General features: G+C 56.1%; 1 protein-coding gene across 1 annotated transcript; it reads left to right on the forward strand.

Annotated features, from left to right (window-relative positions):
- Positions 1-6: 6 nt before the first annotated feature.
- WNT4 (Wnt family member 4) lies at positions 7-26,148 on the forward strand. The gene is made up of 5 exons (XM_023219862.2): positions 7-25; positions 14,095-14,330; positions 22,030-22,161; positions 22,253-22,395; positions 23,091-26,148. The coding sequence occupies exons 2-5, from the start codon at positions 14,183-14,185 to the stop codon at positions 23,556-23,558; spliced, it is 891 nt and encodes a 296-aa protein (XP_023075630.1). The 5' UTR covers positions 7-25; positions 14,095-14,182; the 3' UTR covers positions 23,559-26,148.
- Positions 26,149-27,247: the final 1,099 nt, after the last annotated feature.

The following is a 27,247-nucleotide window of genomic DNA, read 5'->3' on the forward strand; positions in this document are numbered from 1 at the left end:
TCTCAGCCGCCGCGAGCAACTGGCTGTAAGTCGGGCCGGGGCCGGGCGGGGCGGGGCGGGGCGGGGCAGGCCCCGGGGGCAGCGGCCGGTGCCAGGCGGCGCGGGGCAGCGGGCGCGGGGCAGCCCGGCAGGTGTCTCGGCCGCGGGACCCGAGGCTCGCTCGCTCCGCTGCCGCCGCCACTGCCCGAACGTCCCTCTGCACACCCGGGGTCCCCTCCTGCCCGGGTCCGGCTCCCTGCCCAGAGGCGTCAGGGGTGGCGGCGGCGGCGTCCGCACCGGTAGGCGGCTCGGGGCGCTCGAGGGCGACAGGGGTGCGAGCGCTGGGCGGTGGCCCGGAAGGGACGCCGGGCGCGGGGTGCAGTCCAGCCGGGCTGACAGGTCGCCGAGGAAGCCTATTGCAGGGAAGGGCGCCGGGACATAATAGCAGGTTAATCCCGAGAAGTCCGGAGCGAGATCCCCGCGCCGAGCTGCGCCGCGCTGCGGGCTGGGCTGGAGGCGTGCAGGGACCTGTTTCTGCTTGGGGGGCGGGAGCCGGAGATAGAAGGAAGGGACCAGGACGCCTGGTCTCCCAGGGCCCGGGGCTGGCGCCGGCGCTGGCCGAGCCTTGGTTTTTCCCCGGGGCAGGAAGAAACTCCGTCCAGACCTTAAAGAAGACAACGGCCCCTCATCTTCCCGTGTCTAGCCTACGGAGGAAGGGGTGGTAACCGCTGGTGACCTGTCTGTTTCTCCTTGACTGGGTTTGCGCTCAGGGCGCTCCCTGGGTAGGGGCGGAAGGTTTGCTGCGGGGAGGGAGTCTAAAGGGATGAGCTCCAGTGAGTGGGTGGACAGGGAGCAAGAGGACCTGCACTCCTTTCATCCCCGCTCAGGGACGGTTCCCCATGCCCCGCACTTAACCCTGGCCCCAGTTCCTCCTGCCCAGAGCTCTGCCACCATCCGCTGTGGGCAGCCAGTGGGGAGCCAAGCTCCAATATTGATCTGAAAAGCATGGGGTGGGAAGGGGGATCGCCAACAGTGTAGCTGGGGTTTCCATGGAGACAGGGAGAGAGGAAAAAATTCTCTCTGCATCAAGACCAAAGAACAAATATCTCTCATGAAATTGCCCCGAGTGTCCAATGGCTGTTGCTATGAGGTCATTGTGGCCAGCCAGAGCCCTCCAGGCTGGAAGGAGTGTGTTCGTTGGGGTCAGAGCCACCCAGGGCTTGGGGGACAGAGGTGATGTGGAATTCTCCCAGCTGTTCCGAGAGCAAACGACTCCAAGGCAGCCCGAAGTGGCTGCGGAGCTTTTGTTTTTCTTGGAGCCTTAATTTGATTAACACTTCAGGAGCAGTGGCCGAGTGTACAGAAAGCAGGGCACTACCACCTTCTCCCACTGCCCCCCTGCAGGCCACCCCCTGAATGGAGCCTGGGTCGCAGAGCTGGGGAGGGAGCTGATTTGGACTTGAAGGACCCTGGGTGTCCCTGGAGCTGGTTCTTGAATGCATGGGTTCAGAGCTGGTGTCTCCAAAACAGATCTGAGCATCAGGAGGAGCAAGAACTGGGTCTCACCTGCCCAGCACTGCCAGAGCCACAAAAAAAAAAAAAAAGAATAAAAAGTGGGAGTCCAAGCATCTGGCCCAGGCCTCCATGGAAGACAGCTATATCTGCAGTGGGAAGTCCTTCAGGAGCATCTCATCTTTGACTCATTTTACAGATGAGGAAACTGAGACCTAGGGAGGGGAAGCTACTTGCCCAAATTCAGAGCTGAGAACTGAACCCAGGTGTTCTGACTCCCAGGCAGTGACCCTATACCCCCTTCCCTGAAGCTGTCCCAAAGTGGAGCCAGCATGGCCCGGTGGCATCACCACTCACCTTCACCCATGTCCACCCCCAAAATCCCAGCCAGGAAGGCAGCTTCAGCTTTGGATCATGCAAACTGTGGGGAATTCCAACAACTCAGTTCTCCTGCCTGTGCCGTTGGGGGTGGGGTGAGGAGGGGCGGCCTAGGACAAGAGAGGTTGGCAAACCTGTTCTCTGCAACGGTGATGGTTCAGGTTGCCATGAAGCAGGTCTCTGGATGACCCAGCTCACTCCTGCTCCACCCCCGGCTTCAAGCCAAGGGTCTCTCTGCTCTGCCCAAGGCAAGAGGAACAGCAGGCTTCCCAGGACCCTCCCAAACCAGAGAGGCTATGAAGGAGAAGACACTGGGCACATACCAAGGTTGGGTCCAATATTTATCAACCTCTATCGAACCATCAGCTGGCCAGGAATGGCAGCTCTGGGAGAAATGGATGTCACAGCCTGGCCTCCCACAAGCCCAGAGTCGAGGTAGAAAGACAGGATAAAAGCACGACTGGGTGGAACGGGGCACATGCTCTATGGCTGTGAGAGAAAAGAGCTGAGTGCGAGCCCGAGCAGGCACAGAGGGGGACTTGGTCTGAAGACTGTAGGATCATAACAATAATTATTATTATAATGACTCCCACAGCATGATCTAAATCCCAACGTTTCCATCCCATTACAGACGAGAAGATTGGGGATCGCAGAGGTAACTGCCCAAGTCACCCAGCTGGTAAATGCCAGAGGTGTCTGACTGAAAAGCTGCCTCTGGAAGGAAAAGCTTTGGGCAAGCAGGTGTCCATGCAGGCATGGTGGCTGGCACTGTGTCTTCTCAAGTGTGAAGTATGAGGAGGCCTGGCCCTGAGAGGATAGCTGACAGCACCTGCCAAGGAGCAAGGTCTAGGCTCCACTCGCCTCCCAATACCCTGGAGTCAGGCTTCAGTCCAGGGTGGGTCTGCTGGCCAGTGGCAAGAGCCGGGGCTATCTGTTGTCTCAGAAGGGCAGGTGGCCTGGTGGGGAGGCCAGGTGTCCTGCCGCGTGCAGCTGTTGGGCAGGATGGAGCCTGGAGCTGGAAGGGCAGCCTGAGGCCTGGGCAGGCCCAGAGAAGCTGGGAGCTGTTGATTAGACTCTCTTGTCTGGCACCCGGAGGAGCTGGCTGACAGCTTGTGATGGCTCCCACCACTGAGGGAGGGCTGGATGGATAAAGAGTCCCTGGGGGAAGGCTGGGACTCTGCCCTTAAGGAGGCTGCCCTGCCACAGACCTGAGCTCAGAAATGTTTCTGAATGTTCCCTCTTCCCTGCACTGAGGCTGTACCGGGAGTCAGGACACCTGGGTTCCAGTCCCAGCTCTGGGCCACATACTGGATGGCCCCTTCCTCCCTTGGGGCCACAGTCCTCAGCAGATCGTTCTGAACCCCAGATGGAAGTGCTGGGGAGGGTTAGAGAATAAGCTAAGGTCTGAGGGTTGTGGATTTTTCAGAGGAGGGTAGTGGGGCTCTAGCAGAATCCCACGGGTGAGGGGAGGGAGCCCATGCTGCACTCGGGGGCAGGCCAGCGGCATGGCCAAAAAGTGGGTCTTTGAGATCCAACTGAGCTCTGCCCTGCCCAGCTGAGTGACCTTGGACAGGTTACTTAACCTCTCTGAGCCTCGAGTTTCTCATCTGTAAAATGGAGCCCACTGATGCAAATGGTGCACAATTGTGGTTGGTAAGAAAGAGTGAACCCATGCATGTGGCGAACTGGCAAGGGGCCAGGCACGCTGATGGAAATGGCAGCCATGGCAGCTGCAGCTGCCGGAAGCAAGGGCTGCTATCAGGGAGCTACAGGGCCGTGTCCCTATTGATTAGGGTGGTGGAGAAAACGGGCCTTCAGGTTGCTGCTCCCGAGCCCTGTTTATCCCAGTCTGTCCCACCCAGATCCACTGATTTAACACAGGTAGGATCTTGGGCTGCAACCCCCTTGCTCAACAAGGGCCCCCGCAGAAGCCTCCCAGAGTCAGGAAGACCTAGCCTGGCTCACAAGCTAATCACGTCGGGCAGAGGAATTGCTGCTGGGAGCACCTTTCAGTGTGCTGGGGGTAGTGAAGGACGCATCATGCTTTCCACTGGCTTTGAGTGCCTACTGGTGCGCAACTTCGGACCAAGCTCCCCTGAGCCTGCTTGCCCAGGGGCCGGGGGGGGGCAGTTTATATCTCCCTTGGCCTTTGGTGGAGTGAAGCCCAACGCTCTGGGCACAACTCCCTGGGGCAGGGATGGGGCAGAGCCAGCCCAGATGTGCAGTGCCAGCCACACAGGTAAAGATGTGGCCCACCTCCTCCAGGAAGTGTCCCCCTCATTCCCAGCTTTTAAAGATCCCTCTCTTCCCTTAAATAGTCAAAAACACGTCTCCTTAGAGCTCCTCCCCGGCTCTGGGCAGTGAATTACAATCACAAACAGCCTCCCAGTACTTCACAGTTCACACCAGTATTTCTCAACCTCCATATCACTGATATTTGGGACTGGACACGTCTTCTGTGTGGGTCTTTTCTGTGCATTGTGGGATATTTAGCAGCATCCCTGACCTTTACGGTCTAGATAGCCAGTAGCATCCCCCCAGGTGACAACATAAAATGTCTGCAGACTTTGCCAAATGTCCTCTGGGGACGCAAAATCATTCCCCCAAGAAATCAGTGGTTTACAAAGACCTTTCACAACCATTACCCTGTTTGAACCACACACCCTCCCCTCCATGCCTCACCACAATCACTTTCAGAGGAGAGGAGTGTAGATTACTTTCAGCCCTACTTCAGAGGCCCAGACGTGCAATGACTTTCCCAAGGTCATTCTGCAAATCAGAAGCAGGACTGGAACTGCTCTCCCATGTCCAGATTTTACAGCTTTCATCCCCTGCCTATAGAACCGTTTCATATTATATATAACTCTAGTCTAATCGTGTGGTTTCTTTACTGCTTCTACAAGGTTATAAACATCTGGAGGCCGCGGCTGTGGCATAAACACCTCTGAATATCTCACAGTGCCTGGCACGTGCCTGCCGGGTACTAGGTGCTCAGCCGATCTTTGATGGATGAATGAAAGGCGGGCTTGTTCAGAGGGTTCTCAGCTGTTGTCCAATGGTAGCCCCTCTTCAAAGGCCTGCAGTAGGAGGAAGACCTTTCACAGCCTCTGCTCCACTGCCCTGAGGCTCAGGTGATACTAAAAGGCACAGAGGTGGGTGGCAGGAAGTGTGACTGTTGCCCCCCAGATCTGCTGCTCTGCCCCTCACTCCTGGGCTGGAACAGACCCTGAGAGCCAGGCTGTTTCTCCCCCAGCACTACAGTGCCCCAAGACCAGGCTCTGCCCGAGGGGGTGGCTCAGGCAGCAGTCACAACCCAGCTGTCTGCTATGGTTTGACTTTCTTCCCTCAACCCTGGATTAGCAATTGAGCAACACAGCAAGCATCTGACAAGACAGTGCTCCCCAAACCTGTTGAAACTCGCTCAACTCAGGCCCTGTGGGTACACTCGGAAAGCTGAGCATTTGCACCAAGCCTCCTCCTCTCGTTGCTGCCTCTGGGAAGAGGGGCTTGGGCTGAGCCTGTGGGGTGCAGATTGGCCAGGGAGCCATGGGTGGGGTGACAGCTGCCTGCCGTGGGCCCTCCAGTCACCCCTCCACTGCATGGAGCAGGCGCAGCTGCAGGCAGAGCTGCGACCCCAGGGTTGCTCTCCAGATTTCCACAGGAGTTGCCAGGTTTTATCTCTGAGTCCTGAACTGCATCTTCTGTGATTCAGCCAAACTCGGGACAGCTCGCTCCCTGCCGTGACCCCACCAGCTCCCCCTCCCCCATGTCCTGGCAAACTGAAACCAAACTGTGTTCTGAAAGTTCCCTGCCAAGTCAGACCCCGCAGAGGAGGGGACCTGGTCTGAGGAGAGAGCGGGAGGGAGGTGGGAGGAGGAAGGGATGCGTCCTCCAGGGGAGAGGAGCCTGGGACAGCTCATATGTATCTTCGGGGAGGCCCATTAGAACAGCGGGAATGCTGATGGGCCTGAGGGCCCTTCCCTGCGATGACTCTGAATGGTCCCTTCAGACCCTATTTCTCAATCTGTTCACACACAAGCCCTGAAATCCCAGGATTGGGCCCCAGAGACCCTTCCCCAAGGGTTGGAGACAGCAGAGTAGCCCCTTCTGAGTCAGGTGCCCAGCTGTTCCGGCAACCCAAGCTTCGAGGCATGAGAGTCAGGAGGTTCTTGGGGATTCTCAGCTCAACCCCTTTGGGGAGCCTTCCTGCCAGGGAGGGCCTGGGATGCCCCCATGCAAACATGTCGAGTGCTTCCCCACATCAGGCCCTGTGCTGGGCACTTAGGGCCATACAGCATGGTGGTGGTAGAACCAGGTCTCCATCCCAGGTCTCCCAGAGCTGTCCCCGCAGCCACTGGCAGCTGCCCTGCAGCCTCGTACCCCTAGCCAGTTATTATCTGCTGGGGGGATGAGCCCCACCCTGGTAGGGGCAGGAGTGGGGGTTCAGCCACAGGCTTTCCCAGGACTGGACCTTTGGAAGGTATCCCCCAAGGCTGAGGAACTCACTAGAAAACGGGAGCCTCACTCCAGGAGGCCAGCACTGGCTCTGGACAGTTCGGCTGGGGTTTCACCTGTTCTCCTCTTTCCCCCACCCCCAGGTTCCCTCAGCCCAGCAGGGAGGACAGTTCAATGGGTCAGTGGCCACAGGACATGAAAGGTTATGGGGACACAGGTTGGGTGGGTCTAGCAAAGGAAGAGCTCTCTGCTGGCAAGTCGGGGGACAAGGTGAGGTCAGGCCAGCCTTAAATTTGACACCCACTCCCCCCAACAACACACCTGCCTCAGGGAGAGAAGGCAAGTTCTCACCTGGCAGAGCTCTGGGGCCATCCAGGCTCAGGTCCAACATCTACTTTGTGGCCCTGAGGCAGCCACCAGCTCCCTGGGAACACATACAGTGAATGGGAAATGGGGAGGGGGAATCCCAAACAGGAAGTGGGGGACACAGAGCCCTCAGGAGTGAAATGCAGGGGGCTGGGGTGCCAGGATACTGGAAGTAATGAGAATTGGGAAACCAAGAGTCAGAAAATGAGGGCACTGAGGCTTCCAAGGATAGGAGATGGGAGCAAGGGGTCCCAGGAGACAGGAAAGAGGGAAAGGGGCCCGAAGGTGCAGAGTGGTGTGCACTGGCAGTGGAGGCCTGGGTTCCAGGGGAGGCCGTTCTCTTTCTCCACCTGAGGAAATGCACCTGAGGAAATGCACCAAGAGGACTTGGCCTGGGCCTTGACAGACCTAGGACCATGCTAAGGCTGAGGGGTGAAGGCAGCACCCCCGCCCTGCAAACCACCATGAGTGTCTCCAAAGCCTGCCCCTCCAGGGGTTTTGGACCAGTGGCAGCAGCTCTTCTGTGGCCCCAACAGCTACGGAGACCACAGGCCTCCACACTGTCCAGGCAGCCCCATAACCACCCAGACATCTGTCCCCACACCCCTTACTCCTGAACACAGCCCAGACACCTCGCTGTAGTTCAGAAAAGACATGGGGCTTAGAAAGACCCATCAAGGGAAGAATCAGGCCTCCTCCCTCAGGTCACCACTGTCTGTTGACTGCCGAACTTCATGCCTCAGTACCCTGAGTCATCTTTGGCTTAGGAGCCAGAGTGACCTGTTTACAAATCCTGACCTTCCACTGCAGGCCGCATGGCCTCAAACATATGCTTCTCTGAGCTTCAGTTTCCTCATCTGCAAAACAGAGGGGAAGACACCTGCATAGCCAGCCCTGCGCTGTTGCACTGAGGACATACTGAGGCATGTGACTATTGATTGCAGAACATAAATCAAAGTCCCATGCATCTACTCTGTTATGTCCACAAATGGTTTCCAAGTCCCCTTGACACTCCTGAGCTTGTCCTGCACACCACTGTCCCTGCCCTCACCCCAGTGTCCCAGCTCTTGATGTCCTAGCAGCACCATCCCCTCCACCCATCTCTCACACTCCCCAGCCTCACAGGGTCTGACTGACGGTCGCCAGGAAACACATTCTCAAGCTCTACAGACTTCGTCTGGAGACTCTGTCAAAAGCCTGCCATTGAGATGGCTGCTGAGGTCATCCGCTGTACCCTGGGGGAGCGTGTCCCACCTCTCAGGCATGATCAGCTGAAAAAAAGACCAGGAACCCAGGCCTAAGAGGGCCAAGAGAGTCAAGCAAAGAAAACACACAAATGAGCGGAAGCCAGCACGGGTCTGTCTGGGGTGCGGCAGAGGGGCGACCAGAGGAACTGCAAGAGGTTGTGGGAGGGGTGGTGACGGCACTGATGGCAGTTAGCATCTTGATGATGCTGCTAGAACAATGTTGCAGCAGGGACGAGCATCTCCTGCACACACATTTCATTCATTTAGGCCTCCTGCCTGCAGGAATCCCAGTCTTCCCACTTTACAGATGAACACACTGAGGCTCAGAGGTGTTCACTAACTTGCTTCAAACAACACAAAGATGAGATTTGGACCCAGGAGTTCCTGGTTCATGTCCTTACTGCACTGCCTGCCATGCCAAAGGGCAAGGGTCTCCAGGGCTAAGGCACTGTCAGGGGGAGGACAGCAGGATATCAAGATTGTGGTTATAGAAACAATCAAAGATGTAAAAGTGAGTGGGGGGTATGGTTAGGATCTGGGGAAACCAGGCACCATTCCCCTAAGAACACAGTCCTGGATGGGGACTGTGGTCACTTTTGTCCCCACTGGCCCACATCCCCCAAGGCGGCTCTGTTCAGCAGCCACTCTGTTTTCTTCCGGCTCCCCCTCCCACCCCCTTGGTCTCCTTCCTCCCTGGTATCACAGGCACTACCGCTCCTGAGGAGGCTCTAAATGTGGCCCAGGCAGGCAGGGAGGCCAAAGGGAGGGGGCAGAGAGGCCTGCGCCGGCGTCCCAGCCCCCACCTGGACACCCGCAGGGCCGGGACCCACGACACTGGTCTGCTTGGCCTCCCAAATGCTCCAGCTATTTCCCGTCCCCTCTCCTCTTGACTCACAGCGTAAGAGCCGGGAGGAGTCGCAGAGGTGCAGGTTTTCCTCTAGGAATTTGTATATTTTTTTTAAAAAGCAAGCAAACCTGGAAAAGCTTGGGACAAGCCCAGCTAATTTTAGTTTCTAATGAAAACAGCAGGTGGCTGAGAGGATCTGATCTCCCTGGCAGGGCAAGGGCCCTCCAGCCTTGCAGGCTGTAGGCACGGGCCGGGCTCAGGGAGGGCCTCCTGGGAGGAGCCTGCAGGACCTGCAGCCCCCGTTGGAGAAGATCAGGGCATGAGCTGGATGGTAGCGGCAGCAGGGGCGGCCTGGGCTGGCGGGGTAACCTGATCAACGGCATGGCCATGGCTAGAGTCCTGGGTGGCCGGGGCAGCAGGTGGCAAATTGCTAAGCCTGTACTCCATGGTGGCAGGAAGGAACCTAAATTGGGGTAATGCAGCCAGGACAGGAGAAGTCTCAGGGATGGCCAATGCCCTGCACCGCCTGGCCCAGCCCACCCATCATGCCCTGGCTCTCTGTCACCCCTAGAAAGGGCTGGTGCACTCCATGTTTGAGCCTGGTCCAACTCCAGGGTCAGCGGATGGCACACGTGTCTCTGAGGTTGAGCCACCCTAGGGCGCTGGAAGGGGATTCCTGAGGTGTCCAGGACTAATCAGGCCTCACCCTAATGGGTCTCCAGGCCCTCAGCAAATCAAAAGACCACAGTAGCCCCCACATTCCTCCCTCATCCTTATCTTCCCCATCCTGAGCACTCTGCCAGGAGGCAAGCAGAGGGAACCCCGTTAGGACAGAGCCCTACATCCCTGCTGCAGGCATTTATTAAACACCTTCTGTGCACTGTGCTCTGTATGAGGCACCAAGGGCGGTATTAGCCCTCTCAGCAGGTAAATGGGGCATATCCACAGCCAGGTACAGAGGAAACAGAGTTGAGAGTTAGGGCTGGGTTTGCACTGCAGCTCGCTGCTCTAGCTGTGGGACTTTGAGCAAGTTGCTTTGTCTCTGTAGCCTCAGTTTGCTCATCTGTAAAATGGGGCCAGATGCTAGCTAGATACTGAAACGGGCAAGCAGAAACATTGTGGATGAGAGCCTGTAATGCCTGGGGTTCTCACTCTCTAGAGCCAGTGCCCGGTTCCATTTCCAGCCCTGGCACCCAGCCCTGCCCAGGCGAGACCCTGTGGTCTGGGGGAACAGGGGTGGGGGTGGGGCTGGGCCTCGTGTGTATGGAAGGGGACAGCTGCTGTGCCAGATGAAGGCAGGGGCTGGGGGTGGGCACTGGTGCCAACGGAAGAGGTTGCTCAGCTCCTTCCTGGAAGCTGGCCCAGTGACTCACGGCCACGGCAGCCCAGCAGCTCACCCTAAGCCCCTGCGACTGTCATTCAGCCCTTGCTGCCTTCTGAGCCTGGGTGAGGGGATGCAGGTGGCTCCCCTGGTCCATCTCACTACTTATTCAATGGCAGAGACACATCTATCAGCCTGGCATGGGGCCAGTAGGCCCCTGAGGCCCAGCCACTCCCCACCCTGCCAGTAGAAGGAGGCCCACCTACTCTGACAGTGGGAAAGGCCATATGGACCCACCGGTTTACTGTACCCATGAGGAGACAGGCTCCAAGTATGGCAGGGACTTGCCCAAGGTCATGGTGGGTCAGAGGCTGCCCCCCACCACCACCCCGCCCAGAGAACCCGTGCCCTTGGGTGCCTCCCTTGACCAGAGGCCAGGGCCCAGCACAGCCAGACGCAGCCTCCTTGGCTGCACGCTGCGGGAGCAGAGGCTGACTTGGGGATGGGCCAGCTCCGTGCCCCCACATGACAGAGCAAACAGGGCCCCCACCCTTTGCCAAGAGGCCAAGCCTGGGTATGAGCAGGAAAGGATCCAACGTCAGGCTCAATTCCTTGTCCCCCCACCTAGGGACACCTGTGGCCTCCTGAACGTGGACCTGGCCCACCGCCAGTAGCCGGGCTCTTGGCGCCCCCTGCAGGCCAAGAGCAACAGGTGGGACTAGCTCCACAGGCGACCCCTTGACTGGGCAGAGGCGGGAGAGCACCCAGGCAGGGCTGAGGAGCCAGGTGGGCCCTTCCCCTTCCAAATACAACCTCTGCTGCGTCTCAGCCCCCTTCCTGCCCTTGTCTTCCCTCCAAGGGGCTCTGAGCTCCTGCCTGGGCCTTGTCAGGGCACCACCAGTCTGTGCCCCTGGGAACCACCTAGTAGATAGGAAGGAGGGGCGGGGAGGCCCCTGGGAGACCAGGAATGCGGGGGGTGGGGAGGAGAGGCTGGCCGTCCTTGGCCTGATACCACCTACTTCGCACTTGCCCCGTGCTGTGTACTTGCCCCCACAATTACCTGGCATCTAGGATGTACCCAGCTGACAGCCAGGTGCATCACACAGCAAATCACGGGCATTCCTCTTGGCAGCCCTCTGGGTGAGAACCATTATCTCCATTTACAGATAAGGAAAGCCAGGCTCAGGCTCCACAGCCACGGGAAAAGGAAACATCCTGGGGATCAATGCCACAGTGAGGAGGACAGTGGCATCCCTGAGTCAGAGCTCCCTATGGCTGAGAAGGAAACATCACCCATACTTACGCAGACTGCTCTCGGGGCCAGCGCCTACCTGGCCTCCCAGCTGTATCTAAGGCACATTAAATTAACCTCAGATGCCCACCAAACCCCGCTGGGACTGGGACTCAGGCACCTCCACTTTCAACAAACCCTGCACATGTTTCTGATGCACAGCCAGATTCAAGAACCGTCACTTGGTCCAACTCACATACTTGACAAATAAAATTTAGCTGCTGCCTGCAAACCTCCAGGGATAGGGAGACAGCCCCCCTGGCTAGCATCTTTGGGTTGAACAAACCCAGCTCCCAGCAGCTTCTGGCCACAGTGTCAATTCTAGTCTTTGAGCCACACAGAGAATATTGTCTCTGCCCAAGGCTGTGAAGCCAGGCAAACGCCAGGTTCAAGTCCTGCTCAGCCTCACTGGCTGGGTGGCCCTGCACATGAGGTAAATTACTTAAAATGTCTGTGCCTCAGTTTCCTCTTCTTTCAAGTGGAAGTTGGTTGGCTGAGAGGATTAAATGCAATAAAGCAAAGTACTTAGCCCAGTCCCAAGTTCCATAGAAGTTAGCTCTTCTTATCTTCACAAAGAATTCCCACAAATAGGACTTTCTGTTTGCTTTTCTATTTGGTCACCATTCATTCATTCCCTCATTCAACAAACGAATGGTGACTTCCTGCCTCATTGCCTCAGGCCAGTGTCAGGCCATCTCTCACACACAGATCCCTCTTGCTCCAGGCAGCAGTTCCACCACTCAGACAGAACCAGTGGCCCCTTCTCTTATTACAGATGAGGAAACTGAGGCCCAGAGAGCAGTGACCTTCCCTTTATCCTTCTTCAAACAAGAAATTTGCACAGCTTCCTTTATAAGATGCAACAGCTTCTTCACTGTCACCTCCAGAAAATCCCCAACCCTTGGGATACTCAGTGTGCTGGGCAAGCCCCTGCAGGAGGCCTGGCTCGCTGCAGAGTCTGGGGCAGCAGGAAACTCCAATGTGTGTCGCTGAGGCTGAAGGTAGAGCCAGGCCCGGAGCCTCCTTCTGGCATGGGAAGGCCCCCCTCTCCATCTGTGGGGCCTCAGTGTGTCCACCTGTATAACGAGGGGTCTGGGCCAGATCCCCTGTTGGGGAACATTGCTTAGGTGTGATTCTCTGCATTCTGTTGCTCCTCCAAGAACCTGGAAGGCAGCCCTGCCCTGGGAGGTGATCAGACGCATCTCTCACTCACCAAATGGGAAAGGGGGTCTTCCAGAGTCGCCACGCAGCTCTCCTCTCCAGAGGCTGCCTCTTGTCCACCTACTATGTGCACTTGGCCCTGGCCAGAGACACTCAGGGGAAGGGTAGGGCAGACTGAGGGGCAATGGTTAGAGCACAAGCCTCTGGGGTGTCCAGACCCCAGCTCTAACTCAGGTTTGCCCTTAGAGCTGGGTGACCTTGAGCCAGTCGCTCCACCTCTCTGAATAAGACCTGACACTTAATAAGTGCTCAGTTAATGCGCATTTCCCTTCCCTCAAGAGCGGTTCAGCTTCTCCCTCACAGGGCCCTTCCCCAGCTCTGCTCCAATCCCAGTGAGCACTTTTATGTCTTGCTTCAGGTCTCTTTGCCTCCTGACCCAGATCACAGAGTGTCTGTCCTTAGATGAGTTAGGGCCTCCCAGGCCCCTTCAATGCCACGAAGGAGGACAGGCAGGAGAAAGACCTACAGGTGTAAAGGGATTGGAAGTTGAGCTCTGGCACTTGCTATCTGTGTCATCTTGGGCCTGCCACCCTCTTAGCCTTCATTTTAGAATCCATAAAATAGGCATAATCATGGTCACCTCATAGATTTGGGGTGAGGATGCAACAGGGCGAAGTGCAGCCATGGTGCACGGCACCTGGTCGGTGACCTGTAACTGTGGTGCTCTCTCTCGTCCTCCACTGAGATGGAAACATTCGCAGGGCCCCTCCTGCATGGGCCTGGTCCCGGAGCACCTTCACAGAACTCCTCTCATTGAGATCACGATCCTCTCAATCAGCCTCTGAGGAGCAGCCATCATTGCTCCATCTCCATAGAAACTCAAGGGGCAGAGGAGACAGCATGCTGCACTTGGCTTCTGAACCGTCCATACAGCCCACTCTCGCCACCACCACCCATATCCTGACCATCCCCAGACCTCTAGCCCGTCACTGCCCTCATTGTCCCACCTCCAAAGGGTGGCAACAATGACACTGGTCTCCATCCTAGGATGTGGCTGGCAGTGAGGAACTTGGTCTTGTGGCTAGAAGGTGGGCCAAGGATCACTGGGGTTCCTGCCTAGGGCAGAGAAAGACCCTGGGCAGACAGCGGCTCCAGCTTCCTACCTAGAGGGCATCTCGGCAAGGAATAGTGGGACCCCATAGCCAGGTCTGGGGTGACGTCCTGGCACAGACAGTGGCACGGGGGCCGCCGGGGCAGGGAGGGATCCCAGAGGGGCTCGATCAGCTTCCCTCCCACTGCTGCTGCCTGCTTTGCCTAACGTGAGATCGAGGCCTTTTGTGGAAGACCGCATTTCCACTCCCTTGGTGCCCCTAGAGCTGGGCAAGAGGGCCTCTAACTGGATCAAGAGAGAAGTCAGCAGCCAGGCCCAGTCACTGGGACGAGTCAGTTCCCAGAGACCCAGGCTGGAGCGCAGGCCTGGTCCTGGGCCGGGAAAGATGAGGAGGTGGGCTCTGCATCACAGCCACCCTCTCCCCAGGTACCTGGCCAAGCTGTCGTCAGTGGGGAGCATCTCAGAGGAGGAGACGTGTGAGAAACTCAAGGGCCTGATCCAGAGGCAGGTGCAGATGTGCAAGAGGAACCTGGAAGTCATGGACTCGGTGCGTCGCGGTGCCCAACTGGCCATTGAGGAGTGCCAGTACCAGTTCCGGAACCGGCGCTGGAACTGCTCCACGCTCGACTCCCTGCCCGTCTTCGGCAAGGTGGTGACGCAAGGTGAGGGAAGGGCGTGCAGGGCTGCAGGGGAGCCTGTGGTGCCAGGGCGTGGGCCCAGCAGGAAATGAGATGCTTGTGAGCAGCGGGGCTATTCCAGGTCATTTCTGAAGTAAAACCAACACAGGGCCCAAGTGAGGGCATAAAGGATGCAGAGCGTTGGGGGCCCAGGACAGGAGGATGATCCAGGTGGGAGGCGCATGTGGGATGAGGGCCATCGGAAGAGATGGCAGCTCTGTGCTGGGGCAGCACTGAGAAGCGCGCCGTGTTTCCAGTGATGGCCTCCTGGAAGTGTAAGCAGGTAATGAAGGAAGAAACTGAGGCTCGGGCAGGGAACAGCACTGACTTGCCCAAGGTTCCTCAGAGGGAGAGGATCAGTCAGGGCTCAGACTGGAGGCTCTGGATCCCTGGCCCGCTGCTCTTCCCACCCCAGCACTTGGCTTCCAGTACCTGGGCCCATCCCATTCCTTGGTACACCTGACCAACCCTATTGTGCACCTCCAGCACGGCCAGCCCTGAGATACAGGGATGTGCAGAAACAGAGGCACATGGAGATTAAGTAACTTGCCCAAGGTCACAGAACTAGAGAGTGGCAGAGCCAGGACTCAACCCCAGGCAGTCCCGCTTCCAGGTCTGTGGCCTTACCCTCAACGAGGAAACGCTGTGATCAAGGGGCCAGGGGAGACTGTGGGAGCAGAGGGTGGACACCACCCCTGGCTGGGGCTGGGATGCTCAGGGAAGGCTTTTCCCAGGAGACTGGCCCTCAGCTGAGACCAGAAATGTGAGATGGCATTAAGCCAAAGACAGGGGGGCCAGGGCATAGAGAACGGTCTATGGAACTGGAAGTCTCCTCCGGAGGTTGCCAGCTAAGCCCCTGCCCTCGAGGAAGTACTCTGAACTATGGGCCCCTTTTTCTACTTCCTGAGCATGAAACTGACGCTTCCGAGTCACTAACCATCGACAGGGCCCTTTGACTTGCTCAGGCAGCAGGAAGGGGTTGCCTGGGCCAACCCTTCTCCTGGCACCTGTGGTCCTGGACGGCCGGGGCTGCTGGGCTTGTGGCAAACCATTTGGATGTTGCTGGAAACCAACTGTGATATAAATTTGGAAGCCGTTCTCCTAAGAGCTGGCAGGGGCCAAAAAGGCATGATCTCGCTTGGCATTGCTGAACATCACTGCTCTGGAAAAGCAACAGAGACCCAGTGAGCAGCCTGGCAGTGGAGGATCTCCCAGGATGACAGTGCTGCCTCCAGGTAGGCAGGGCTGCCTGGTCGATGGGGCCCCAGAACCAGCCTCAAACAGCAGCTCATGAGCCTGGGAAGCCCTTGGACAGAGTAGGTGTGTCCTGGACAGATTGGTGGATAGACTGGTAGCATTTCATATGGCAGGCTGTCACCCTCTCCCACTCCTCCCTTTGCACATGCAACATCCTCTACCCCAAACACCCAAGCCCCCTTCTTGAGGGCTCAGCAGTTCCCTCCTCCACGACACCTTCTCAGTTCTTCCCTCTGGGCTCCAGAGCTCTTTGTTCTTCCTGTGGGATTTTTTTTGAATCATAATTTCAAACTTACAGAAGAGTTGCAAAAGTAGGACAAGGAACTCCTATATCCTCTTCACTTGATTCTCCAACAGCTTACATTTTCACCCATTTGCTTTGTTATTCTCTATGTCTATATATACACACACATTTTTATCTACACCATTTGTGTTCACACTGCTTCTAGCACACCTTTTAGACTGAAATGCTTATCTCTTCACCCGACTCCACTCCACCATCACTAGGACTTGGACCCTTCCAAGGCAAGGGTCATGGCTCATTGACCTGTTTCTTGGCACATGGCAAAGCCTGGCATGGAGGAGACAGTTAGTGGATGTCATCTAATGACAGAAAGCAGGTCGGGGTCGAGGAATCAAAGGGGCAAGGAAGGGGGTAGCCTGGGCCAATGCTGGCCTGAAGTCATCGTGGGTACTCGGGACCCTATGAGAAGCCCTCCTTACCTTTGGGGGAGGAACCAAGGGGGCACCCAGCACTGGCTCAGCAAGTTCTGAGGGATGCTGAGAATCCTACTAGGCCTGAGTGGTACCTGCTCTGGACTAAAGTCTGAGTGGTAGAGTCGAATGTCTAACCCCCTTTGGAGAGGGACATGTCAAGGTGCCGAGACTAGGCCGGTCACACCTGGCAGGTACCAGTCGCACTTGGAGAAGGAGACTGAGCTCTGCCCACTCGTCAGACTCCTCCTTTTTGCATTTGTGGTTTTCTTCCCTAGTAAAATTCCTCTTGGAAACTTCTTAATTTGTCTCCAATGACTAAGAGGAAAAGGGGCTTGTCCCTTCTGAGGTCTGAGAGCGAAGCACTGCTCTCAGAAGGTCCAGGGATTGGCAGATAGAGGAAGGGTGAGGCCGAGGATGGCCTGGGACAAGGGCCTGCGCTCCCCTGAGCATCTGTGTCCTTGCCCGGCAACAAGGCCACACGCAGGCCCACCTCATGAGGCTGTCACGAAGATACAGTGGCCTCATGCATGGGAAGCACTTCGTGTAGACATGCCTCCCGTCACCAGCTGCTGTCATCTACAGCAGTCCGAGTAAGCGGGCCTCACTCACATGCCCAGCTCTTGGGACTGGGGGCGTGGCCAGAACCTGCATACATGAGCCACCTGGCTGGGTCATGGCGTCAGACGTGGAAGACAAAGCTAGCAGGCCAGACCAGACCCACCCCGGGGTCTGAGAGGAGAGAAGGAGCCCCCAGTTGTTGAGGGCCTGTGGTGTGCTATTGCATCAGGTCATCCCCGTGACACTCTGAGTTTATAGTGCTGTTCTCCCACATCACAGGTGAGAAAGGAGACTTGGCAAGCAGAGGGCGGTAACACCCCCAGCCCTGGGCCTGCCAACTCTTGGCTGAGAGATTCTGGGCAAGGTCTGTGCCCTCTCTAAATCCCAGTGTCCTCCTTGACCACCCCAGGACCAGCCTCCTAGGATTCCCGTGAGGATCAGAGAGATGATGCCTAGGAAGGGCTAACTGACCCCCACATGGCTCAGGGGTGGGGGGCTCTCCCACTGCCAGCACTGCTCCAGGTCTCACAGCCTCCCCTGCTCCTGGCCTGGAGACAAGATGGACAGTGAAATAATCATGAACAATGAGGGAGGTGTGTAATTTGGGGCAAAACTGTGTGTTCTAGGCTGAACATCTACCAAAAATTTGGTAATGTATCTGGCATAGCTGGAAGGGAGGGGACTGGTGGTTCTTGGCTGAGCAGGTGTTCAGGGCTAGATGAGGGATGGCCTCTGTGTTTTAGTCACTACTTAATCCCAAGCCCTAGAACAGGACTTGCACATAATAGGTAACCAACAAATATTAAAATATTAAATGAGCAGGACCTGCACATAATAGGCAACTGGTAAATATTGAATGACTTGTTAAATACTGAACTGATAAATATCAAATAAACCAATAAATATCGAATGAACCAACGGGTGTGAGGTGGGATGGAGGCCACAGCGCCAGGCAAAGGTGTGCCTGGGCAGGGTGGGAGAGGCAGGGAAGGCAGTAAAAACTCCCCTCTCCTGCTGTCCTCCATGTGTAGACAGCACTGGGCCTCCTCTGCCTCTACCATGTCTCGTTCTGTGACCTTGCGCAAGTCCCTATCCTGAGATGAGGGACTTGATGAATTCTAAGGCCCCTTCAGGGTCTGATTGCTGTGGCTGGGAGGCCATGTGGTGCCCTGGCCACAGCAAAGTGAGGGTCCAAGCCCAGGCCTGTCTGTCCATTCCCCATGTCTAAACCATCTAGGACATCTTCCTGACTACGGCACCACCTGGACCTAAGGAGTAAATGCTCTGTGGTCTTGGGTGTCCCTCACTAGAACTAGAACCTGTGCTCTCACCTTTGTCCTCAATATTGGCATCACACTGGACCCAATGATGGGGAGAACATTTTTTTCTCCTGGGTTACCTCTGTGACCCAGCCTTTTGATGCTATAAGTTACAGAAGATCTGGGGAGGAGGTACCCCCGAGACACTCCCACACTGGGAAAGCCTTGAGGCTGCAGTGGCCAGACACACACAAGACAATCAGAAGATAAAGCTTGGGACATCCTGATTCTGACCGCATGGGGCAGGGAGGCAGAGAGGTGTAAGGTCTGGCCTGCCAGGGTGGCATTATCCCTATGTTAGAGTTGAGAACACTCAACTCAGGAAGACTCAGAAAGAAAGGTCACACTGCTAGTGAGAATGCAATACGACTTTGGCTCTGAAACCTTTGCTCTTTCCCTGATCCTGTATTGTCTCTCAAATCTAAAGGGGCTTCCTGGAGCTGGTTTCAAGAAAAGGTGGGTTTTTGCACATCCAAGAGAGTAAAGGAATCTGGAAAGGCAGACTGGGCAGGGATAGAGGTTGGAGAATGGGGGATAAGGTTATCCTGGGAGACAGTGCCTATCCTGCCCCACCTCCCCAGGACTCCAGCTGGGCCTCACCTCTACCAAGATACCTGCCCTAGCATCCAGGGGATCAGCAAGCCTATGGCTTCATTGCCAGTCCAACTCAGCCTGAGCCAGTTCTCCAAACACTCCTAACTACTTTCTTCTCCCGTATCTGGGAAAGACTTCACAAGTTATATGCTCTGAAGGCCACAGGCCTTGAGTCTGACAAGCCTTGGTTCCAATCCCCACTTGGCCATTTACTGCCTGAGGGACCCAGGGCAAGACACCAACCCTCTCACCTTTTCTTCTATAGAGCAGAGCTGTTGAGAGCTCATTGCTAAGGCTGTCATGAGCCTTAGACAGCACATAGCAGGCCCTCAGAAAGAGTGGCTGTTAGTGGATTTACAGGTTAACTGAATTCCCAGTCCCAGGCAGCCTTAGCACCTTGGGAGAGGTGGCATTGAGGCTGGACCCAGAGGACATGCAGTATTTAGACCTATGACATCAGGGGCCAGGGGTGCTCTGGGAAGAAGAAACAGCAGGAAGAAATGAGCTGGGTGTGGGAAGGGGCAAATGACTGTATGAAAACGGAAGAAGTCACCATAGAGTTCTGCCTTACCCTGGCCCCTGGCCCAGGAAAGGACAAGGCAAGGATTGCCTTCCTCCCTCGGAAAGTCCCTGGCCAGGGAGCAGGATCTGCCACCTTGCTAGGGAAGCTCTGCTGCTACCCACCCAGGTGGACCCCAGTTCTTTCTCTATGTCTGAGTGGCCCCTGGGGAGAGTGCTCTGCCAGGTCCTCCTCAAGCGAGCAGGGCTCCAGCCTGGGCACCTGGACAGAGGTGAGGAACTGGGAAGGGCCACCACCCTGGAGTCCAAGGGCTGGAAGCCAGAACCAGGTAGAGAAGGCTGGAGGAGCTGCCATCAGCTTTAGGGGCACAGATGCTTGCCTACATCTTCCAGGCTTTCTGGGGCCTCCTGTGCTGAGCCCAGAGGCCAGTTGCTCACCGTCCCCCAGTAAAGAACCCACAGAGGGAAACGGGCTTGTCCTACAGCATGTGAAGTTTGGGGTGGACCTAAGGAAGCCCTTCTTGGCTCCATATGTGGGAGGTGGAATCAACTGCCTGTGTATTCCCGGGGGCTCAGGGCCTCTGTGAGGCAGAATAATGTCAAGTTTGAAAGCTCTGGAGTCTGGCTGCCTGGGTTCAAATTCTAACTCCACCACTTCCTGGCTGGGTATTGTTGGACAAGTTGCTTTACCACTCAGTGCCTCAGTTTCTCCATCTGTCAAAGAAGGATGAAAAGTATCTACTTCATAGGGTTGTTGGGACAAGTATATAACACATGTGAAGTGCTTAGACAGAGCCCAGCACATGGTCAACTGTCTCTAAGCTTTAGGTCGTTCATCTTCCTTCCAGAATCTCTTCCTTCAGGCCCAGTCCTGAGATGAGAAAACTCCATTGTTCTTGTTCCCAAAGCCAGGGCAAAAGGAACCTGGAGTCTCGGTGGATGAATGTTGGTTTGGGGAATGAGGCAGAGGTCTCTCTGAGCAACCTCTGTGTACCAGGGACCCCCAGTACACAGGGGAGATCAGCCTGAGGCTGGGGTTGGGCCGGGGTGGCCTGGGAGCCAAGACCAGCAGAGGAGGAAGGACCATGCGAGGCCAGGCTGAGGCGACCCGCCAGTCTCATCAGCCAGCCCCGTCTCCTGCTTTGACTTCCCTTCCCCCTTGGTCTTTGGGGCAAAGATTTGTGCTGGTTCAGGCCTGGAAATACCAGAAATACCAGAAACTGAAGTCGTCTCTCTTTGGGCGGCCACAGCATAAAACCAACCAACATGATCCTGCTATTAACCTCGATTAACTTGGAGAAGACTGTCTCAGGCTGTCGAGGCTCCATTGCTCCAGCCAAGCCCCCCAGTGCTGGCCCAAAATGGCCAAGCCAGGGTGGAGAGTGGGCAGTGGAGAGTGGGTGGTGGGCACTATCGCCAGCTCAAGGGCCGAACCAAGAACAGGGCGTCCTGAGTGGTCGGGGACTGAGCTGCCTCCCACCCGGTGCTCGGCCTCTACAGCCTCTGTCCACAGACACGGGCACAGAGAAGGTGATTGTTCCCATCTGACCACGGTGACTGCTCCCTGGGGCAGCCGAGAGCACAGGCCTGGGTGTCACAGAGGTAACTGCCAACCATGGGGCCAAAGCCTGCCCCCTCCACTCCTGCGGACACAGACACTCCGACAAGAGACAGAAGGACAGTCACAGCATACAGAGGCCCTCCTCACAGGGCCCAGGAGGGGAGCATGGTCTGCTGTCTGCTCACACACCCAGCCGGCCATGCCTACTCCAGCTCACACACTTCCCCCACCTCCAGAAAGAGAGTCCACAACAGCTACACCCCCGAGGCACAGTTCTCAGGAGGATAAAAACATCCATTCAGAAAGGGGACGAGGGCTGAGGGCCGGCACCAAAATAGAATCACTGAGAAGTCATGGGGCAGAGGCGGTCAGACGTGTGCTTGAGTCTTGGTTCCGTGGCTCTCTGGCTGGGAGACTGGGACCAAATCCCTTCCCCGGCTGATCCTCCACTTCTCCATCTATAAAATGGGGGGCAATGAAGCCCCCAGTGGTGGAGGGCTTATGCGTAATAGGTATCTCCTAATTAGCCACAATAGGTGTTAGGGGTTACGTAGAAGCTGTTGTTATTACGGTTTACTCTAAGGAAGCAAGACCTTTTCAGAAACAGGCCCAGTCTCAGAGGAAGGGGCAAGATCATAAGGTAGGGTGACTCCAGTGGGGCCAGCTGGGGAACAAGCCAGAAAAGGAAGCCAGACCTGAGTTTATAGTCCAGGCCTTCTTCCTACCTGCAGCCTTGGCAAACCAGTTCACCTCTCCCAGCCTGTCTGGTCTTCCATAAACCTTCATGAATCTTCCGGGGAGGGAGTGAAAACAGCTTCCCACAGGAGCTGGGAACACAGGCTCTGAAGCCAGACTGTCTGCTGGCTCAGTGACCTCGGAAAAGCCCCCAAGTCTCTGTTTAAATGGAGATGGTAATAGTCCTTGCCTTCTGGGGTGGTTGGGAGGATGACAGGTGTGAAGAGCCCTAAGCCATGCTCTCGTAAAGGAAGCAGATTCAGCTACTGGTGTGATAAGAACAAGCACCTTCCTGATTTCTGCCTGTCTTGCTCCCTTCTGGCCTCCAGCAAGCAGGAGGCCCCATATGCCCCTCCCCCTCTACAAAGGAGGGTGCAGGGAGGAGCCCTGGGACCCAGCCCTGCCCTCCGTCTGCCTCCCACAGGGACTCGGGAGGCGGCCTTCGTGTACGCCATCTCTTCGGCAGGTGTGGCCTTTGCAGTGACGCGGGCGTGCAGCAGTGGGGAGCTGGAGAAGTGTGGCTGTGACCGGACGGTGCACGGGGTCAGCCCACAGGGTAGGTGCAGGAGGTGGTCAGAGTGGGAGGGCAGGGGGCATGACCTTGGCCCTCACTCACCACAGCCCTCTCTGTGCCCACCACACCCCAGGCTTCCAGTGGTCAGGATGCTCTGACAACATCGCCTACGGTGTGGCCTTCTCACAGTCGTTTGTGGATGTGCGGGAGAGAAGTAAGGGGGCCTCGTCCAGCAGAGCTCTCATGAACCTCCACAACAATGAGGCCGGCAGGAAGGTAGTATGGTGCTAGCAAAAGCGGGGTAGGGATAGCATGGGCAGGGCCCCACATACTCTCCCACCCACATGGCCACTCAGAAAACATTTGTGCAGGCTCCCACCAGCACCTGGCACCTTCTGTAGGCCAGCGGGGTTCAGGACAGGCCAGGTGGGGGTGCAGACAGGCGGGCAGGTGTTACAGAACAGGGTAAGTGGCCCCCTCCATACATATGGCCCCCCACACACATACATACACGTGTGTCCATCCCTGTCTCTCATACACATTGACTCCCCAAAAGAGCGGCAGAGCTAGGATGTGAACCTTTCTCCCCATCACCATGAAGACCGTGTGCCTATAACGCCACCTGCCTTCTGGATGCCTACTCCCCAAGGTTCCTACAGAGGTTAAATGCACCAGTGTTCTCCCTACCCAGCACCTGTCACTCACTGTTGATAGGACACCACCCTTAGTGCTTCTCTTTCATCAACTCCCAGTGCCCCAAGTGCAGGGACAGTACCTCGTTCACCTGTCACAGCACTGCTTAGCAGCCCAGTACCGCGTAATTCCTAAGAGGAGGCACAATGGCAAAGGCAAATCTGACTGCAGCGTCCGCCCCAGGGCACCAACACTCCGCTGTCAGCCTCCAGGGCCCCTCCCCGCCTCCCTCCCCTTGCCATCTCCTGATGGCCCCTCTCCCCTACCCTCTCCCACAGGCCATCCTGACACACATGCGGGTGGAATGCAAGTGCCACGGGGTGTCAGGCTCCTGTGAGGTAAAGACGTGCTGGCGAGCCGTGCCGCCCTTCCGCCAGGTGGGTCACGCACTGAAGGAGAAGTTTGATGGTGCCACTGAAGTGGAGCCACGCCGTGTGGGCTCCTCCAGGGCACTGGTGCCACGCAATGCACAGTTCAAGCCGCACACAGATGAGGACCTGGTGTACTTGGAGCCCAGCCCTGACTTCTGCGAGCAGGACATGCGCAGCGGCGTGCTGGGCACAAGGGGCCGCACATGCAACAAGACGTCCAAGGCCATCGACGGCTGTGAGCTGCTGTGCTGTGGCCGCGGCTTCCACACGGCGCAGGTGGAGCTGGCTGAACGCTGCAGCTGCAAATTCCACTGGTGCTGCTTCGTCAAGTGCCGGCAGTGCCAGCGGCTCGTGGAGTTGCACACGTGCCGATGACCGCCTGCCTAGCCCCGCGCCAGCAACCACCTAGTGGCCCAGGGAAGGCCGATAATTTAAACAGTCTCCCACCACCTATCCCAAGAGATACTGGTTGTATTTTTTGTTTTGGTTTGGTTTTTGGGTCCTCATGTTATTTATTGCCGAAACCAGGCAGGCAACCCCAAGGGTACCAACCAGGGCCTCCCCAAAGCCTGGGCCTTTGTGGCTGCCACTGACCAAAGGGACCTTGCTCGTGCCTCTGGCTGCCCATATGTGGCTGCCACTGACCACTCAGTTGTTATCTGTGTCCATTTTTCTACTTGCAGACTTAAGGTGGAGTAACAAGGAGTATTACCACCACATGGCTACTGACCGTGTCATCGGGGAAGAGGGGGCCTCATGGCAGGGAAAATAGGTACTGTCTTGATGGAAGTCACACCCTCTGGAAAAAAGAACTCTCAACTCTCCAGCACACATACACATGGACTCCTGGCAGCTTGAGCCTAGAAGCCATGTCTCTCAAATGCCCTGAGAAAGGGAACAAGCAGATACCAGGTCAAGGGCAGGAGGTTCATTTCAGCCGTCACATGGACAGCTAGAGGTTCAATCTCTGTGGGTCCCTCCAGGCAAGAGGAGGGAGGTGAGAGCAAGAGAAGGCTGAAGTCCCACCCTAGAGCCCAGCCTGCCCCCTGGGAGGAGGAAACTTAACCACTCCCCAGACCCATCTAAGCAGGCATATAGGCTGCCATCCTGGACCAGAGATCCTGGCTATGCTTTTGCAGTCATGCCCCTGAGTCACCTTTCACAGTGCTGTTCCTCCATGAAACTGAAAAAGGAAACCACACACGCGCACACATGCGAGAGAGAGGGAGAAAAGGGCTGTGCAATAAAGTCCTCTGTCATTATCTTACTCAACAAAATTTATTGAGCAAATACTACATGTTCTAGGCCCTGTACAGACCATCTCACTTGATGGCCTCAACAGTCCTGTGAAGCAGACAAAACAGGAATGCTAATGTCCATGTGACAGCAGAGAGGGCAATGCTCACCAGACCTCACAGCAAGCTTGATGGAGAGGTAGGGCCAGTAGAGTCCTCCAGCCAAGCCTCCTCCTTGGTTCTTGTACCCTAAGGCAGAGAAACTGCAGGTCGTCTTGGGTCTGAGCCTGGGGCAGGGAGTTCTGGCTGGAGGAAAAGGGGCAGGGAAGCAGCAGGAGTCAAAGATCACAGGCTGAGCTGGAGTCCACATGGTTCCTGAGGGCAGAACAGGCTCTGAGGAAAGACGCGAACAGCTGGAAGGTTGACAGTGAGGTCTCAGCAGTGTGGCGCACCCATCCCCAGCATATCTGGGTCCCTGGGGTCCCAGGTACCATGGGTACTGCAAGATTTCCCAAGAGACAGCACCAGCAACCTGGGCCTGACCCTGTGCAACCGCCAAACCATCAGGAGCCCCGCCCAGGCTTGTGAGCAGGACATGCACGGAGCAAGACCTTGCCCCTGACCCAACTGCTTCTCAGATGGGCTTCCAATCACCAGAGGAAGTTGCTGTCAGCCCAGTTTCCAGACTGCCCCCACATTGGGGCTCTAAGTTTCAGGTCTGAGATCTTATGCTCTGTGATCCCCCATTTGGGGTTCCCAGACTCCAAGCTCCTGACTCCTGTGTTCAGTGGCTGAATTTAACACCCGAGATTGGGAATATGGGCTCCGGCCTGCAGAAACTCCTCTCCAGGCATTATGGTTTGTGCCTCCTGGTGTTGGCTCCCGCATGAAAAGAGGGTCAACACCCTTGGCCCCCAGCCAAGATCTCTGCTCAGTGTCCACACAAGGAGGAAGCCAAAACCAAGTGAGGTGCTGGAACCACATTCAAACGTGGGGATAATCTTGGAGCAGGCCAGCTCTGATGTGGATGAAAGCTGAGCCAACTGTCGCCACAGCTGCCCAGCTGGGTCCACTGCTCCTCTGGCTAGCTGTTCAGCTGTCCACTAAGCCCAGGAAAAATACTATCCCTCACTAGCAGAGGCTAAACCCAGTGAGAGGGAACAGTGAGGACCCCTCCCCTCCCAGAGACAAGAGCTGAGCCACTCTCCCCATCCAGAGAACAGGGGGTCCAGGTTGGATGCTGGTATGATGGGAACTGCCCTTTTCACCTGTCAGGGAGTTCCTAAAGCTGATCTTCCTGGGGTTCTGAAGGTTGCAACCTAGGTTAATCAGACCAGATTCTAGGAACCACTACCCAGGCCGACCATCGCCAGTGCTGCAGAGGTCAAAGAAATCCACAGCCACAGGAAAAGGAGCTTCTTTGGACATGCCCAGCTCCAAACTGTCCCGGGGGAACTGGCACAGCCCTTACATAGCCCACCCCTCTTGGCCTCACTGTGGCCTGGAAATTGGCCAGAAGGTCCACATCCTGCCCAAACCACTCTCCTCTCATCCCAAGGCAAAGGTGATGCCCTGAGGCCTAGGGCTGGATAAACCCCAGCTCTGGATGCTGCTAACCCACTCTGCTGCCCCACCCCATCCTCCAATTTTTATACTAGGCTCTTTGCCATTGTGATGTCCCCATGACATAGTCTGATGCACGATAAAACAATTATTTCTTTATCTTGCAATTGTGACAGTGACTTTTTTTATAGAATAGGGAGAAGAGACTTGGAGAAGGTCATGGGAATAGCAGATAAATAGTAGCAAATTCTACATATAGGGGCCCTTTTGCCTTCTTAATAGGTGGTTTGTGGGCCACAAGAACCCACCTGCATGCTTTCTGAAACTTCACTGTTCACAAAGGCTTCTTCATGTTCTTCACTGGGTCATGACCAGCTACTTAAACCTTGGCCTAGTCAGATCTTTCAAGAGTATGGATGAGGGCCTGGTTGAGTAGAGGGCCTGGTAAACTGGGTACTGACACGGGAGGTAGGGGACGAGGGAAAAGGACTTAGCTTCTATCCTGAGACATGGGAATCCAAGGACTATGGCTTACAGGTAAACTCCAGAATTAGAACCGAGTTAGAATAAGGAAACTGGGTGGAAAACTTCATGTAACTCAAGGCTAAAGCCACAGCCAAGGGAACTCGTTGCTGATGGGGAGATCCAGGGTGGCTTCTCAGGAACCTCCATTCTAACTGAGTGAAGTCCTTATTCTTATCAAAGCAGGCCGCGGCCTGTCCCGGACCCCCGCCGCAGCAAATTCACAGCAGCCGGGGAGTGGGGAGGCTGCTGTGTGCTCAACTTTCCAAAAGCTTAGTGGGGTAAAGAGCTAAAGGAAAGTGCTTTCAGGACAGCAGGGTGCTTACGAATTGTAAAGAATAGGGGGCAGGGGCATAATAGACAAATGGAGGTCCCGGGACACGGTCTAGAGTACAAGTGGACAAAAAAGGACACCTCATCCTCAAAATCGCAGAGAGAGGGGATAGAGGGTACAAAAAGAGCAAATAAGTCAAGGTTAGCAACATGGTGACACTCCACCTCTACAAAAAAATTCAAAAATGAACGTAGCACGGTGGCATACACCTGTGGTTTCAGCTACTCAGGAGGCTGAGGAGTGGGGATCACTTGAGCCTGGGGGACAGAAGTTGCAGTGAGCTGAGACTGCGTCACTGCACTCCAGTCTAGGCGACAGGGCAAGACCCTGTCTCAAAACAAAACGAAATCAAGAAGTCAAGGTGACCATGCTGGATCATTTTCTAGACTATGCAAAGGTCCCAGGCTTTG

The sequence above is a fragment of the Piliocolobus tephrosceles genome, chromosome 1, assembly GCF_002776525.5.
Source record: "Piliocolobus tephrosceles isolate RC106 chromosome 1, ASM277652v3, whole genome shotgun sequence".
Lineage (NCBI taxonomy): Eukaryota > Metazoa > Chordata > Mammalia > Primates > Cercopithecidae > Piliocolobus > Piliocolobus tephrosceles.

Excerpts from the sequence above, each read along its gene's own strand:
- WNT4 (XM_023219862.2), top strand. The coding sequence starts at position 14,183 with ATGTGCAAGAGGAACCTGGAAGTCATGGACTCGGTGCGTCGCGGTGCC. Across the intron at positions 22,162-22,252 it reads GCACGGGGTCAGCCCACAGG|GCTTCCAGTGGTCAGGATGC; the intron begins GTAGGTGCAGGA and ends ACCACACCCCAG. Across the intron at positions 22,396-23,090 it reads ACAATGAGGCCGGCAGGAAG|GCCATCCTGACACACATGCG; the intron begins GTAGTATGGTGC and ends CCTCTCCCACAG.